The sequence below is a fragment of the Lupinus angustifolius genome, chromosome LG08 (assembly GCF_001865875.1).
Source record: "Lupinus angustifolius cultivar Tanjil chromosome LG08, LupAngTanjil_v1.0, whole genome shotgun sequence".
In the NCBI taxonomy this organism is placed as follows: Eukaryota; Viridiplantae; Streptophyta; class Magnoliopsida; order Fabales; family Fabaceae; genus Lupinus; species Lupinus angustifolius.
Window position 1 is genome coordinate 7264951 of NC_032016.1, and position 16143 is coordinate 7281093.

The 16143-nt window shown below is 32.0% G+C and overlaps 2 protein-coding genes and 1 long non-coding RNA gene across 4 annotated transcripts; 2 read left to right on the plus strand and 1 right to left on the minus strand.

Annotated features, from left to right (window-relative positions):
- Window positions 2076-4681, plus strand: LOC109353653 (ribosome biogenesis protein slx9-like). 2 transcript variants are annotated; one of them, XM_019595993.1, is made up of 5 exons: window positions 2076-2173; window positions 2254-2306; window positions 2552-2601; window positions 3359-3507; window positions 3587-4681. In XM_019595993.1, exons 1-5 carry the CDS (start codon window positions 2151-2153, stop codon window positions 3789-3791), a joined length of 480 nt encoding a protein of 159 aa, XP_019451538.1. In that variant the 5' UTR covers window positions 2076-2150; the 3' UTR covers window positions 3792-4681. The 2 variants fall into 2 exon arrangements, with proteins under 2 accessions (XP_019451538.1, XP_019451537.1); XM_019595992.1 differs by having other exon boundaries at window positions 3356-3507; window positions 3587-4679.
- On the plus strand, window positions 5577-6004 carry LOC109354418. Its single transcript, XR_002108547.1, has 2 exons — window positions 5577-5677; window positions 5921-6004. It is a non-coding gene; the product is annotated as an uncharacterized LOC109354418 (long non-coding RNA).
- On the minus strand, window positions 5916-9114 carry LOC109354417 (D-3-phosphoglycerate dehydrogenase 3, chloroplastic-like). The gene is made up of 5 exons (XM_019596908.1): window positions 8496-9114; window positions 7648-8024; window positions 7424-7534; window positions 7238-7333; window positions 5916-6797 (listed from the first exon to the last, which is right to left on the minus strand). The coding sequence occupies exons 1-5, from the start codon at window positions 9019-9021 to the stop codon at window positions 6108-6110; spliced, it is 1800 nt and encodes a 599-aa protein (XP_019452453.1). The 5' UTR covers window positions 9022-9114; the 3' UTR covers window positions 5916-6107.

Below are 16143 nucleotides of genomic sequence, written 5' to 3' on the forward strand. Positions count from 1 at the left end.
GATGTGAATAATTATTGAGGAAAAATTTATATACTACCAATGTATGAGTTTTATGCACTGACAATGTATCATTCATTATCCATGTTCAACTATAATTGACTCTTCGGAAAAATTAATATAAATAAATGATGGATAAATGATATACTAATTGTATATAAATATTTTTACAATGTATAAATGTTATAATCATAATTATTTACATGCATGAATATTAAAATTCAATGATTGCTCCTATTAAAAAAAACTATCCCAATTCTGGTGAACTTCCGCAATTAGAGGTTTATATATCAACTCATGTCGAAAAAAAAATGTTATAATCATAATTATTTACATGCTTCAATGATTACTCCTATTAGAAAAAGTATCCCAATTCTGGTGAACTTCCACAATTAGAGGTTTATATATCAACTCGTGTCGAAAAAAAGTCCCCCACCCACTATGTCCAAATTCGTGTTGTTGGATAAAGGGAAAAATAAAATTAAAAGGGAAAAATAAAATTAAAAGGTAAAAATAAAATTAAAGGGAGAAATAAAATTCATTCTTAGTGGCCCAACTTGTACCATAGATAGCAACAACCACTTAATCTATCACATTGACTTGTTTTTTCAACAATATATCTGATGGCTAATAATAAAATATTATACAATTATAATTAATAATACATGAATTGACATACTTTATTAAACAACAAATATACTCCTTTTTAATTGGGTCATATGGTTGATTTTAGGGGAAATTCATGTCAATAATGCTAAAATAAAAAATAGCTCCCAAGATAAACCCCCTCATTGATTAATTTCCAAAATCCACCATTGTATGTTAAAGTCCTAAGAAGGTGAAGATATGTCATGGTGTGACTCATAGTCTTACATAATTCATACGATATTGGATGAAATCTTTTAGTGAGTTATATCCATATATAAAATTAATTCTCATGTTACAATATAATACTTTATTACAATTTTTTCCTAAACCGCCAGTAAAACAACTTGAATCACATGAAAAATCCAAAACTAGTTTTAAAAACCCAAACCTCTATTACCCCATAATGCCACTTAAAAATTAAATTAATTAAAAAACGAAAATAAAAAAGTATTGGTGAGAAGTCAATATACTGGATCAACCTGCCAACATGAATATATGGGCTGATTTAGGGATTTCATCATTGGAGTAGCTAATTTTGACAATTATTTTTAGTAATGGTATTAAACTCAGACCGGTTAATGACTCAGTCAGGGTATTGGGTCAATGAATCATTTGTCAAACTAATGGGTTAATGATTGAACCAGTTAACTCGATTTACATTAAAAATTTAAATAAATCATAATACTACATAACAACATTTAATAATTGGATACTGAAAATTTAAAAACATTAGCATACCTCATTAAACAACAAACAAAGAAGATTTTACTTCTATAAAATGATACAAACAAGTTGAAAACATCATCAAACAACATATAAACTATGCTTTAACTATAACAAAAGTGTACAATAAATTTAAAATTTAATTAAATAACGAAGGTTTTGTATAACATAAGTTAATAAATGACAAACATGACCACAAATAAGTTAAAAGTACTTGATATTTCATCGAAAACAACATTGATTTGGTTGTATTTAAAAAAAAAATTGATTGACTCGGCTTCCAACTGGTTCGACCATCCGAGCCATTAATTTTAGGCTTAAACTAACTAAGTCAACATGGTTTTAATGCAAAACTGGTTAGATGAGAGACTCAAATCGATTAGACGTCCGGTTCACGATTGAACCGGTCGGACCAACCAGTTCGAACTGAGTTTTATAATACTGATTTTCAGTATATAATACTATACTTAATCCATTCCAAAACTTTTAATATTATCTATATAGTTTAAAAAGTTAATAAATGATATATAAATTGAATATAGTTTCACTAAAATATACGACTCTATCTTTCTTTCTCTTTATTTCTTCTCCAAAATCCAACTTATAAGTAAACCCTAGAATTTAAGAATGCATACATTGGGCTATAGTATTAGAACTAAATCAGTCCAAAATACCCATGTCAATTTCCAGCCCAATAAAGTAAAGGGTTTAACGTTGGAAGAAGAAAAAAAACTTCAAATCCTCAAAGCTCAAGATTGAAACGTAGGTTCATAGCAGCTGCAATGGGCAAGATTAATAATACAAGGTTAGTTGTGTCTTCCTTCTTCATTCTACTTTCGATGCGGTTAGAGTTCCCAGTTTCTAATTATTTCTGTTTGTGTGTAGATCAGAATCAAAGTCCGACCGCAAATTTGATAAAAAGGTTCAATTTTATTCCAGTAAGTTTTGGATCAATTTCACTGCCTTCAAGTATAAAAATCTTAATTTATAGCTTCGTAATATCTTGCGTTTCTTAGTTTTTAATACATAAGTTCTTATTTTTTGAGAAACAATGCCCGTGTGCTACTTTTATTTACTTATACATTAGGTTTTAGTACTATGCAGTTGATGGGTTAGTGAAAGTTACATGGAAAACCCGTCCATAGTTTTAACTGCATTATTTTATTCCATTTTTTTATTGCAGAGGTGAAGGATTCTGTTTCTTCCTTGAGTGCCCAAAAGTCCATTGCTAAGGTGACATAATCTTATTTCAACACTACTGTTACTAGTCTTGGTACAACTAGTCTATTTGTACAACACTATTGAACTTTGGGAAAACTTTACTAGGTTTGTAATAGGTTTAATGCTAATTGTGTTATGCTGTTATCCATTTTATAATCATTATGTTTAAGGCTTCTCAAGTACTTTCTTGTTTGTTACTTTGTTTTTTATGGTTGTCAACCCGGGGATGGGACATTCTGTCATTGTAATATTGTATATATATATATACGCTGACTCTGATAGTGTTATTTGAGTAATCATGTAGTTGCTAGAAATATTCTAAGAATAATTATTTTATTATTTTGAAAAGCATGTAAATGCTTCTCTTGAGTACATGGGTGATGCATCAGCACAAGCAAATTTAGGAACCTGTTTAACATTTAATCACATGATATGTAGTGGAATTGATGCTAATCACAATTTGATTGTAGTGTCAGATTTTATTTCGTTTTTCCTCGTTGGAAGAAAACATGGTTTCATGTTCCATGGTAACATACCAATTACCAAGTTTGTGGTGGTATCTTGGAATGAAGCACCACTTTTATGTATTTGCAAGTTATATTAAATATTTGTAGATAAATCTTTATGGAGGAGGGCTTGATGATATGGTTGTTGCATTGTTGTACTGACTGAAACCAGTGATTTTAGACACATCATTTATGCCATTTAGTTTTTTGTGTAAAATGTCTGTTCTTCGTTTTCTGAAGATTTTTTGGTCTTCTGACAGAAGAAGAGCAGGCAACAAAGGCGGCAGTCCAAAAAATTGAAGGCATATAACCTTTCCCACCTTTTAGACTCCCTTCCCGAGTTTGAGGCATCACAGAAACCAGCTTCTCAGGATAGCTTCAAAGTTACATGTAAATCTAGGAAGAAGATATTGTGAGTGCTTCCTATCATAATTTAACGTATGTTACCCAGCTTTACTAGGTATTCATAACCTTTTGTCCTTGTTCATCAGATTGGAGGAAGAAGAACGTCAGTCTAAGGTTCGTAACCACCCTGATTTCCAATCAGATCCTGTCTCTGCCATTCGTCAACACCTACTGCGCACACAACCTGCTGCAGAGGAACAACCCAAGATAAAAAAAGCGAACAAAAATGGATCCAAGAAGAAAAAGAATAAATCAAAGGCTTCAGCTGGAGTACAGTCTATGGATATGTAATGAATGCTCTATGCGGCTTCTATAATGACCTGCCTTTTGGCAAGCTCTCTTTAATTTCGTATCTTGAGACATTAGAATACTACAATTTTGCATGAAAATGTCTTGAATTTCTTGGAGCAGTGTCAATAGTGATGTCTATGGCAATTGATCACTGATCTGTACCCATTGAATGGGCAAGGCTGACTTACTGGTAGACAAATAGAATTGTTGTGTACATCTACCATCCCTCTCCAGGCTCTACTAGATAAAAGTCTCGTGTACTGAGTCGTCCCTTTTTAATTAAGGGTTCTTAAGAAAAGAAAGTTTCTTGAAAGTTAGAATCATGGCTATTGATTAAATGTGCTTGATGTTTACAACTCATCCTTTTTTGTCTTAAGAAGATGTGCACTCAATTTTAAAGCATTTCCCTTTCCAGTATAAGAAAACAGCTCACTTGATATTGGGAAGGCCATCCTTGTATGTGTATAGTTGTGTTACATGTCTTATCTGGTTGGAAATATCACGCTGCACTACAATGTTTATGATTTTTGGGGAGAAGATATGAATAATATAGCTAATCTTTACCAGCTATGATGATGAATTGAATGCAGATCATGTTATAAGTATAGCACTGTTTTGTTCAAATTGCAAAAGGATGGATGAGGCAAATCTGGGTTACATTAACTTTAGTTCTGATTAGCACAGACTAAGGGCATCAAGAGGGTTGATGAATGTGAGTATGAAGCTGTATAATGGGTCACTTGGGGGTTAACAGGAAACAGAATATGTGGTATATGCCATTGCAATATACCTATACTCATATAGCTTAGAATATTATGGGTTCATTTCGAGCTTCTGAGATTCCCTGTCTATTATTGCTGTCCACCCAAAATGTAACTCCAGTAATGTCTTGTAAAAGTAATGCTTCCGTAAAGGCTGGATCTTTATGACAATAATAAATTTCTATCTTATTAAAATAAAATTGTAGATGGGTATTTTTTGTTTAATAAAAATTATAGCCCTGGGTATATGATTGTCTCAATGTATTCCAACCTTGCTAAAAATTAGAGAATGTATTCACAATGATGCTTAAGCTAAATCTTCATGTAAATAAGATGAGAAAAAATGTATAAGTTTTATATATTGTAACTGCATCATTCATCATTTATGTTTAATAATAATTAACTCTTCAAAAAAATAGTACAAATGAATGATAAATAATATGTTGACTATGTATAAAATTTTATATTGACAGTGCATAAATATTATATTCAAATAAAATTCCTTATGTGTGGTTATGTATTCAAGATTTAGTTTTCTCACATTTTTGTACATCTGAAATAATATGGATATTAAACCATTTTAGTACTTGTATATCTAAAAGCATGATCAAAATAATCTAAATAACATTTTTTTATTAAAACCACTTTACTATTAAAGATACCCAAACATTAAACACTTCACCTCAAACTAACTTTTAACGAAAACCAATTTTACAAAATCATTTTCATTCAAAAAGTTTGCAAAACGCTTACCAAACACAAACACACACCATGGGGTCAGCATAATTAAAAAAATGTAGTTAGGCTTGGATATTAAAGGCAACAAGGAAAGATGAGGACTTATTAAGATAATTTAAGGCTTTCTTACATTTTCAGGAACATTTGTCTGGAAGATAAAAATTGCTGTCAAGACTCAAGACACCAACCAGTGCTGTTACTCCCATGGCAACCGTAGGCAATGGACTTTTGACTCCAAAGTTCTGTAAAATCAAAGTACATGAATATTATTCTTCTTATACAACAGATTCTTCTATTCACCACTAGAATGTGTGAGAAGGGATGTAGGGATAGGAGGAAGGGGTATCACAATTGCATAAATCCTACTATTAAGTGCGGTTTCAATGAGTTGGACTCATTTGGAGGCTTAAAACTTGAGATTATAAACATGCACTTATGTGGTACATCTGAAAGAACTATAAACCACGTTTAAGTTTGGGCTAGTTGAACCACAAATTTCACTGAAAAGTTCACATTTACATAAGCAGAGTAACATTGCTATGTTGCCTGCATTAAACTCTTACCTGAATGCTAGAATTCAGGTTACTAATATAACAATGATAAAAATCCAATATTTGTCAGTAAATGAAGTTTCAAACATTTTTTATTCTCTTGACTTTAAATTAGAAAGCAATTTGAATAAACAACACTAAACCACACTACCTAATTGCATAACAAAATTATTCCTCGTAAGACTCATTTAATGACAATGCATCAAAACTGAGGCAATATCAAGGCCATGCCCAACCCAAATTTAATAAAATCAGAAGACTCCTAATTAAGTAACAACTTTGTCTTGCAACTTCAGAAAAACGAGCTCTTCAACGGCAGGAATATCTCCAATCTTCTTCAAAACCTCTTTGCCAGGTTGCTCGTCCACCCCAATTGCCATTACAGCTTGCTTACGTGGAGCAGTCCTTCCAACACTCATGAAGCTGACATTAATATTCTCCTGACCCAAAATGCTACCAACCTTTCCGATCATGCCGGGTTGATCTACCTGCCTGCAGAGTATAATGCTACCTTCCAAGCTCACATCAACTTCGAAAGATCCAACCCTTGTCAGATGTGCGATACCGTCTTTCACTCGGCCCTCAACCTTAATCTCCCCAGAATCTGATATGGCGCTAGCAAATCGAGATTCCACATTAGCAATCTGGACCTGGATGGATTCAAGTGGATTTTCAGGTGAACCATCAAGAATAACCCTCTCCTCAGTTATCCTGAGCCCTCTTTGTTTAGCAGTGAAATCAGCATTGACCAAGTTCACAAAAACACTGGATATGGGCTCAATCAGACCCTTGATTATCATAGCACGAAGAAGACGAGTGTCAAGATCATCAGGGGCCCTTGAAGAAGCATAAGTCACTTTAACTGTTTTTACACCGCTTCCACCGGCTACTAACTGGACAGCCAGCCTACCCAGTTTCTCAGCAAGATCAACAAATGGTTTCAACTCTGTTAACACCTGCGGTCAAGAAGGAATAAGATTGATGTTAAACTTTGCCAAGCCAAAGTTGTAAACCAACTTTAATCCAAGAATTACATAAAATTATGATATGCCGGATTGTTTATACTTGAAGTGGAACAACTCATCAACTCCAAAATTTAAATTTATATGAGATATAGACAAGTGATAACACTAACCTCCCTGTTTTCTTAATTACTCAAACCAAACTTTGACATTACAATAAGTCATTAAGTAATTATTTTGAACAATCAGAGCAAATTACAGTAAAAGTTAGTACTACTTGAAGAGAATGGGCACTATTTTAGAATCTCGTTTTCAAAAGTCTATCCATGTTATAAAAAGTTTAAAACAGTGATTCTCACAAGCCAAACATCTGAAACGGAGTAAGGTTATTCATCATGAAAAGAAAAAGGATACAGATAAACTTTTCACAGTACCTCAGCTGGAACCATTGGTGCATTGACTGCAGTAGCAGCAAGCTCCCCTCTCAACGCCCCAACAACAGCTTCTGCTATTTCAATAGCCACACCTTCCTGTTCATCATTTTCAAAGGCCATATTAAACAATACAGTGAGAAGAATATAGAATGCAATGCTCACAGACAATGGCTTTAAGTAACATACCTGGGCTTCCGTGGTACTTGCACCCAGATGAGGTGTTGCAATAACTTGCTCATGCAGAATCAACTTGCTGTCTTTTGATGGTGGCTCCTCTGTGAAAACATCAAGTGCCGCCTGAAACAAAGACACAACACAATTACCTCATCGGTGGAAGATACCTAATTGTTTACTTTACTGCAAAGTCTAAAGAGAATTATTATTGCTTCCCAACAAGAGATGTCAAGCACCTGAGCTACAGTTCCAGCATCCAGAGCCCTAACAAGAGCATCCTCGTCAATGACTCCTCCACGGGCAACATTGACAATCCTAACTCCTTTCTTCATCTTGGCAAAAGTCTCATCATTGAGAACCTTCGCAGTAGAAGGTGTAAGAGGCATGTGCAAAGAAATGAAATCTGCGGTAGAAATGGCCTCATCAAAGCTGACAAGATCCACACCAATGGCACGAGCACGATCTGCAGGAGCATATGGGTCATGTGCAATGACATGCATACCAAGCCCCTTTGCACGTCGAGCAACTTCAGAACCAACCTTTCCGAATCCCAAGACAGCAAGTGTTTTCCCAACCAGGGAAACTCCCACATACTTATTTCTCAGCCATTTCCCTGCATTAACAATTATTTGAGTAAATCAAATAGCATCAAACAAAATTCACAACATAGATTCACATGAAAGATTACAATAAAGGCAGCATAAAAATAAAATAAAATAAAATAAAAGACCCAGAACTTCCATGTCTTTATCCCAAACAAATTAGATATACACACAAGTACAAAAAGAATCAGTCACATATGGTTCTAGCGAGAAAAATTTAACATAACATATGGTTCTAATAAAAGGAAGGTTTATATAGTGACGCTGGCTTCTCAAAGATTTCTCAGTTCACTCACTTCACTACAGCAAACACATTCAAGAAACAGTCAAATATCTTGAACAAAAAGCACCAAATCTAGCATAATTTAAATAAGAGGATCTAAATCATGTCCAGCAAACAAGGTGTTCGATAAAATGCTCCTGGAAGATTCACACTTTTACAAACCACAAAACCGAACTCATCATTAAAACAACTCACTCACCAGATTTAACAGACGCATCAGCCTGAGCAACGTTCCTAGCCATAGCAGCCAAGAGCGCGATACCGTGCTCCGCGGCAGCAACGGTGTTAGCAGTAGGAGCGTTAACTACCAAGCAGCCAAACTCAGTGGCGGCAGCGAGATCAACATTATCAATTCCAACACCAGCTCTTCCAACAACCTTAAGTCTCCCAGCAGAAGATTCAAACACATCACGTGACACCTTTGTTCCGCTCCGAACAATAAGAGCATCACAGAGTGAGATCTTAGTGCAAAGCTCCTCAGCTGTGAGATTGTATGAGCAGTCCACGTTGGCGAATTCTTTGAGAAGGTTTAGACCCGCTTCACCGAGCTTCTCGGCAACGAGTACGGTGGGCTTGGCGTTGATGGAGGCGGAGACAATGAAGACGAGGTTACGGTGGCGGCGGGGGAAGGGGCGGAGGGAGAAGGCGGAGGTGAAGGGGAGTTTTGAGGAGAGGGAAAGTGAGGGAGAGGGAGTTCGGAGAGAAAGTGTGGTTTTCATAGCCATGGTGGTTTAGTAAGAGAAGGTGTTGAGAAATGAGAAGAAAATGAGGTGAAGTGGGTTTTGAAGGAGAAAGAGGTTGTTGTTTGTATTTAAAGTGAGAGAGGTTGCGGCTTGGTGGGTTACTACCCAAGCAGGGCGAGACAAGTGGGATATGTCGCATTGGAGAGAGACTTCATATGGAAATTTAGGTCGAACTGTGTACTAAATCAATTAAAATATATCATTTAATTAAATAAAAAAGTTACAAATGAAGAATTATATTACTTACTGTAATTCGATTGGATAGAAATAAGGAGGGACAAGTGATCTCGGCTCATTTAGGTCTAGCTATAATAAAATATGGTTCTTAAATTTTTGCTATTTTTTACTATTGTTTAATTCGAGCTTAACTAAGAGAAGAACAACAACGACAAAACATGGTTTAGTCAACTTTTATATGATGAGAGATCTTATTAGAGTATTGTCATATCGCTTGAACAATACAAAGATGACCATAAAACTAAACATGTTGAGTGAATACTCTCAGCTATCATATGTCATACAGTAAGGAGAGGGCAACCATACGATTATAATAGTCTGAGCAAGTGACAAAATAACTCATCATAGATAACGTAATGTGCCAACCAGAGCATAGATGCAGCTGAGCCGCTTGACATGCATAAAGTAGCTCACACCAATATGAGACACACATGACAAAACGACTTGTCATGATTTGAGCGTCTCATTATAATATATGTCATGTTCAACCTCAATATAAAATAGAGAAGACCATCATAAGAAAATTTATACTTATAGTCTTACTTATAGTCTTACTTATATTCTTGCATCTTAAACTTTCATTGCATTCTCTCTACATATTTTTAGTTATACTGACTTGAGCGTCAAATTACCTCTTCACCTACTAACCCTAGAAGTCCAAAGTTGGCTTTTGTCGAGATTAAGCAGGCAGGTTAACATCTCGATCCTACCTTCTCCGCACAGAAGAACAACTCTAATATATATAGACTATTATACATAATTAATATATCATCAATCATTTATTCATTCATTTATATTACTTATATTTAAGGGTAAATGATAATTAACATTGAATAGTAAATCATGTAATGACATACAAGACTGATGAATACATGGTGCAAATTCAAAGCTAAAGAGACACATCATAATCGTGAATTGGAATCATAATTACACTTTTATTACAGCACCATAATCCACTGGTTTCATTATTATTATTTTCTAAATAATTGAAACTCATATTATCATCCACTAGTTCATATTTTCCCTGAATCTTATGGAATTGCAATTCCAATGCACGACTTTCATTTATATTTTTTTTTATTTTTTCATAAGTACATTTCATTCTTTTGTACTTTAAGTTTATTTTTAACCCTTTAACAAGTCTGATTCTTTAAGTAATCACAATATTGTTATTCAACAATCAACAATTTTATTTATTACATTTTTATACCTTTTGACTATTTTCCCAATTATAATTCAAATATGAATGGCAGCCTCGTTGAAAAAATTACACAATAACATATAAATATTTATGGTAGTTTATATTATTTTTATATATATTATAAATTATTATTATATATAATCTATTTTATTATTATTTCTTAATAAATTTAGTGATTAAAATATATTAGCAAATTTATTTATGTAAAAATTATTTTTATATATTAAAAATTATATATATATATACATATAATTAAATTCGAAAGTTCATTATTGGGTACTCAATACCCACATAAATATTAACAAATAGGTGTAAGTTTGAGAGCGAATAATCTTCAACAAGATAAATAACGATTATATTTCTTTTCACAAAGAATAATGACTATTCTATTAAAATATGAAACTTTTCAAATCAAATAATTTTATTTCCCAAAAAATGCAACCTCATATTGTTGTTGTGATTTGGATATTTTTCTACAATAATACAATTAATTGTAATTATAATAAAAAAGTAGTAATCTTATCCAAACAAGTTTTGAACTTTTTTTACATTGGAAAGAAAAGAGAAAACAAGAAAGAACTATAGTATATGAGCAATGTCCATCTGCAAAATGGGCAGAGCTCCTGATATTGGAGAGTCCTAGATTTTCAAGTCCGCACCAGACCTCATAATGAGTTTAGACATATAATCTGTCAACATATTTCCTTCTCTATATATGTGTTAAAGTCGATCGTCCCAATCTCTTCAAATCGAATATGAACATTTTCAGTAATAATACGAATAACTTCAAGGCAATCACTCTACACTATAACTTGGCGATGACCCAAATTCCAAGTCAAAACAAGATCATGTTCAATGGCCAGGAGCTCAACTTGTGTAGGAGTACCAACTTTGATTACCCCTGAATCGAGATAACCAAAGGCCTTCATAATTGTGAATAGGACCACCTCCTTTAATTGTTTGATCATGCATATTACAATTATCATCCACATTAAACTTAACCCTTCTAGTTTACGAAAGACACCATTGCACACTCGGATGGTTTCATCAACATACATAGTATTAATAGTACACCTTCATGAAGTCGTGGTGAACATTCTGGGAGACATAATAGATGTTCTAGGTTACGTTTTTAAATTCTGGCTAGTTTTGCTACCTCTTGGATCACATGTCTACTATGGATATACGCCTATTATGAAGCATATCATGAGTTGCTATCCAAGATTAGAAGGATCGGTTACTCTAAAAGATTTGAGTATTAAATCTAAGTTGACGTCAAAGAATAGTTGAGTTCCCACAATCTCTAAAGGTGTGGAGGAGATCTTCAACTGAAATGTTGCATATTCCACATATAAGTGTGACTGACATTCTTCTCCTAAAACAAAGATAATTAGTAAGTAAAGAATTACGAACATATAACCAAATAAGAAACATAACTTTTTCACGGACATAACTCCAAACAAGTTTTGAAAGTGGCTTCTTTTATTGTTTTTAATCCCAAAATTAGAGAAATTTCCATGGAGTGTCACATAACCATTTATTTCTGTTAAATCTTCTACTTACACATATATTAATTGATAATTGATTAATAAGATATTGTTATATCTCTTACAAACATTCCCCCCTCACAATTTCACATTTAAAATTTGCTTTAATAACTTTTAAATATTTAATATACGAAATATTAAATATTGTTTAACTTATTTAATATTTAAGGTTATGTACATAGTTTAAAGAGATAATAAATGAGGTAAAAATTGAATACAATTTGATTAAAATATCTTATTTAATTTTCATATAATTCCATCCTTTATCTTGCACAATAAATCCAATCTAAATTATAGTAAGTGGATGATTTTTTTGTAAAAGAAGATATTAAGAGAATATTATAAAGAAAAGGAGTGGTACAACGAAAAGTGAAGAAAATTTTCGAAGATAAGTTAAGAATGACTATCAAATTAGGTGGGAAAATGTTTAAATAATTAAACGTAAATTTGAAAAATGTATATATTTTATGATGATTTTATAAAATATGAAATAAATAAAAAATCAAAACATAATTTTTTGGAACCGGTAGAAAAGAAGATAAAATTATTAAGGGTGAACAATACCTGACTCGACCCGTAGACCCGTCTAAACCCGATGACTTAGGGATGAGTTTGACCCGTCTAAAGAAATAAAAAATGATAGACCCGATTAAAAGGGACAGACTCATCATCAAAAAAGATGGGTTCGGGTGTATGTCCGGGTCACCTCACTCATCTTTATAGTTATACATTAAGAATAGCTGCATAAGTACCTATCAATACTCATTATGTTCAGTCCACATAACACAAATACCTACAAGTCCATACAACATATTCACACCAAGTATCATATCATCCTTATTCCTTACCATTTTCCTTAGCATGCAACCATGAACTTGATTGAAACAAAACTAGTTAATTTTTAGTTTTTGTGTACTTTGTGTGAACTTCAATTTATGTTTCATTTTTCAGTTAATAACTAGTTATTGTATTCATTTTTGTATGAACTTTTGAGTATTGACATGTTGTCATCTTAGTTCTCATGTGTTTTTATCATTTACAAGAACACTTCAGTTTATGTTGACACTTGACAATTTAAATTGTTCTAAAATTTTCAATGTCTTATATAATATTCAGTCGCATGATTGTAATAGTTTTTAGTTTGAATGATACAATTTACGGTTTGTAGTTTATATACTAATGTATGTGAGATGCAAGTTTTAGTTGAGTTTATATACAAATTGTAATAATTTCGATTGTGCATGCTTAAAGATTTGAGAAATTTATTTATGTTCGTCATTTTGTCATTTTCCAACCCGGACCCGTCTTATTTTGGACTCGTGCTCCCGCGTCTTATCTTAATTAGGGACGAGTTCGAGTTCAAAAATTGACCCAGTCAATATTTAGGGACAGGTGAGAAATATCATTCACCCGTCCCAACTTGTCCCATGTTCACCCCTAAAAATTATAGTTTTTAACAATTATACAATATTATGTTTTTGAAAGTCTAATTAAAAGATTTTAAAAGTATGTTATATATAATATTCAAATATAATGAAATTAACATATTGCCCATCTATAAGAACATTTAATATGTTTTAAGAAATATGATGTAAGAGCTTACATCAAATAAATTTCCAAATTCCGTTCATGTGGTGTTTGGTGGAAAATGATATATTGTTCAAAATATGTTTCAAATAATGTCTTAGTTAATTAAAAAATTTAATATTTAATATTTTTTCTATTTTTTATTACTTTAATTTAAGATATGATTTGTGACAGTAAATTTTTGTTCGAGTAAAACTAAAGAATATGCAATCCGAGTCATTTCTGATTTCCTACCTGCCCATCTCATCATGTAAGTTTGGTATTATCACACTCAGTCTCAATTCTCAAACTCACTAAATCATCATTCAAAACAAAAAAGAAGAAGAAAGTAATAGAAAATAAAAACAAAACAAAACTACGCAATCACACATTATCATAATATGAGTGGACTTTACCCAAAAGGCCAAAACTCGATCTACTACACCTTCTGTCAGACCAAAGCCAAAAAATTTCATTTGTTAACTTCTCCATGACTCTGATATTATATATACAAGCCGAATAATCAATTTGATGTGTTGATCAATTTGCATTATTATTCTCAAATAATCAATTTGCTGTATGAATTGTAGTTTACGATAATATTTTGTTTTTATTATAGTAGTTGGGAAAGTCTAAAAGCTTAGCAGATCTAAAACAATATTGGTTTGGAGCCACTGGTTTTCAGTTCTTTTTCGTATGTTAAATATCTGCATTTATACCCAAAAAAATCATGCCCGATTGATTTATATTTTAGAGGATATTGGAAAAACGTGTAATTTGCTTATTAAAGAAAATTCTTCGACCTTAATTATATGTAATGTCAATCTTTATATCCATTAATTATTTAACACATATCTTATTTCACTAATTTTTAAAAGTTTTTATTTTAAAATATACTATAAAAAATAAGATTTATATCAAACAATTAATAAATTTAAATGAATATACTTTATCATCATTTTATATATGGTTGATGTGATTACAATTATAGTTCAAAAATATGATTTCAGCCACTTCCAAAACCTTAATATATCTTATTGTGACCCAAATTTAGCAACAGTCCATTTCAATGACCAGTGATAGAAGGGGTGGTTAGAGAGTTTGGAGAGCGTGTACCAACTCTTTAATTTGGGGGTTGGTGATGAAAATGAGGTTAGTTTCTGGAATTTCCATTTCATCACGGTCATTCATTCCATCAAGGATTTTTTGTTCGTGATTTATCTGGTATAATAGTTGGAAGCTTCTATTTCTAAGTTTGTTACTGCTTTCGGCGTTTGAAATTGGAGCAAAATTACTGCTATGATACCTGAGAATTTTTGCGAGTTGATTCAATCAATCGAGGAAAGTGTTAAACCTGATATTTGAACAAAATAATGTTAGTTATGTTGAAGAAGATTTGGATAAGTGAAAAACCACCTGAGGACTTTTATCCGCACAAATAATGCAAGAAGTCCATGCATCTAGTGCGAGCAAAACACTGGGTCACTCATCATCAGAATTGATATGTTATCCCGAACATGATTCAAACTATGTTTCAAACTAATCATGTTAAAAAAAACAGAAAAATAAAAAATATTTAATTTTTTAATAGATATAATATATTTTTACCAAGTCCAAAATATTGTTTGTGACATAGTTTAAGACATCATATACTTGTCCCATTTATCATATGTAATATAGCAACACCTTTTGGGAGATTATTTCTTTTAAGTAATTAAGCGTGCTAATCAAAATTAAGAAGCAAAAAAATTATTAGCTTGTTTATTTTGCTTATAAAAATAATTACCTTGTTTATTTCATTTTATTTTAAATCAAATTATTAGTATAATCTTTAAAGGAAATCATTACTGTAATTAATTGATCATTTCTCAAATATAATTTCACTTGAAATTTCCCCCTAGTTTTATATGATTATGAATTTAAAATTTATATACTGACAGTGTAAAGTTACACTGTCAATGCATCATCCATCATTAATTTGTATTACTTTTGTTTGAGAGTTAATAATAATTAAGAAATCAATAGTGGATAATTTATTGATATTGTAAAAAACACTTACACTGTCATTATATACATATTGAATTGTATTATTATATTCTCCAAGAAAGTTTTTCCATCAACCCTTGAATGTCCAAGAATTCTACACAATGCCAGGATGTGAGGCCCATAAATATCTTCTCTCTTTTTCAGAGGAATTTAGGATGCAATGTACCATAACAAATATAACTTCTTTCTAAGCATAATTTTCACGTGGAATCAAAGAAAAGTGAACACTTGCCAGAAATAAAAATAAACATGGGCAGATTACTAAACTATACATTACTGACAAATTTTGTCATGAAATTGTATTACTCCATATATCATTACTTATAATTGATCAAAAAATATTTAACTTAAATATATTTTTTAATCAATTATAAGTGAGTGATACATGAAATGATATATTTTTTAGACAAAAAATATGCTTGACCAGAACTTGTCTTCAATTGAATGGAAACAACTAAACATTTTAAGTCTAACCAAGAAACCAAGCCCATATTTATGTGAACTTCT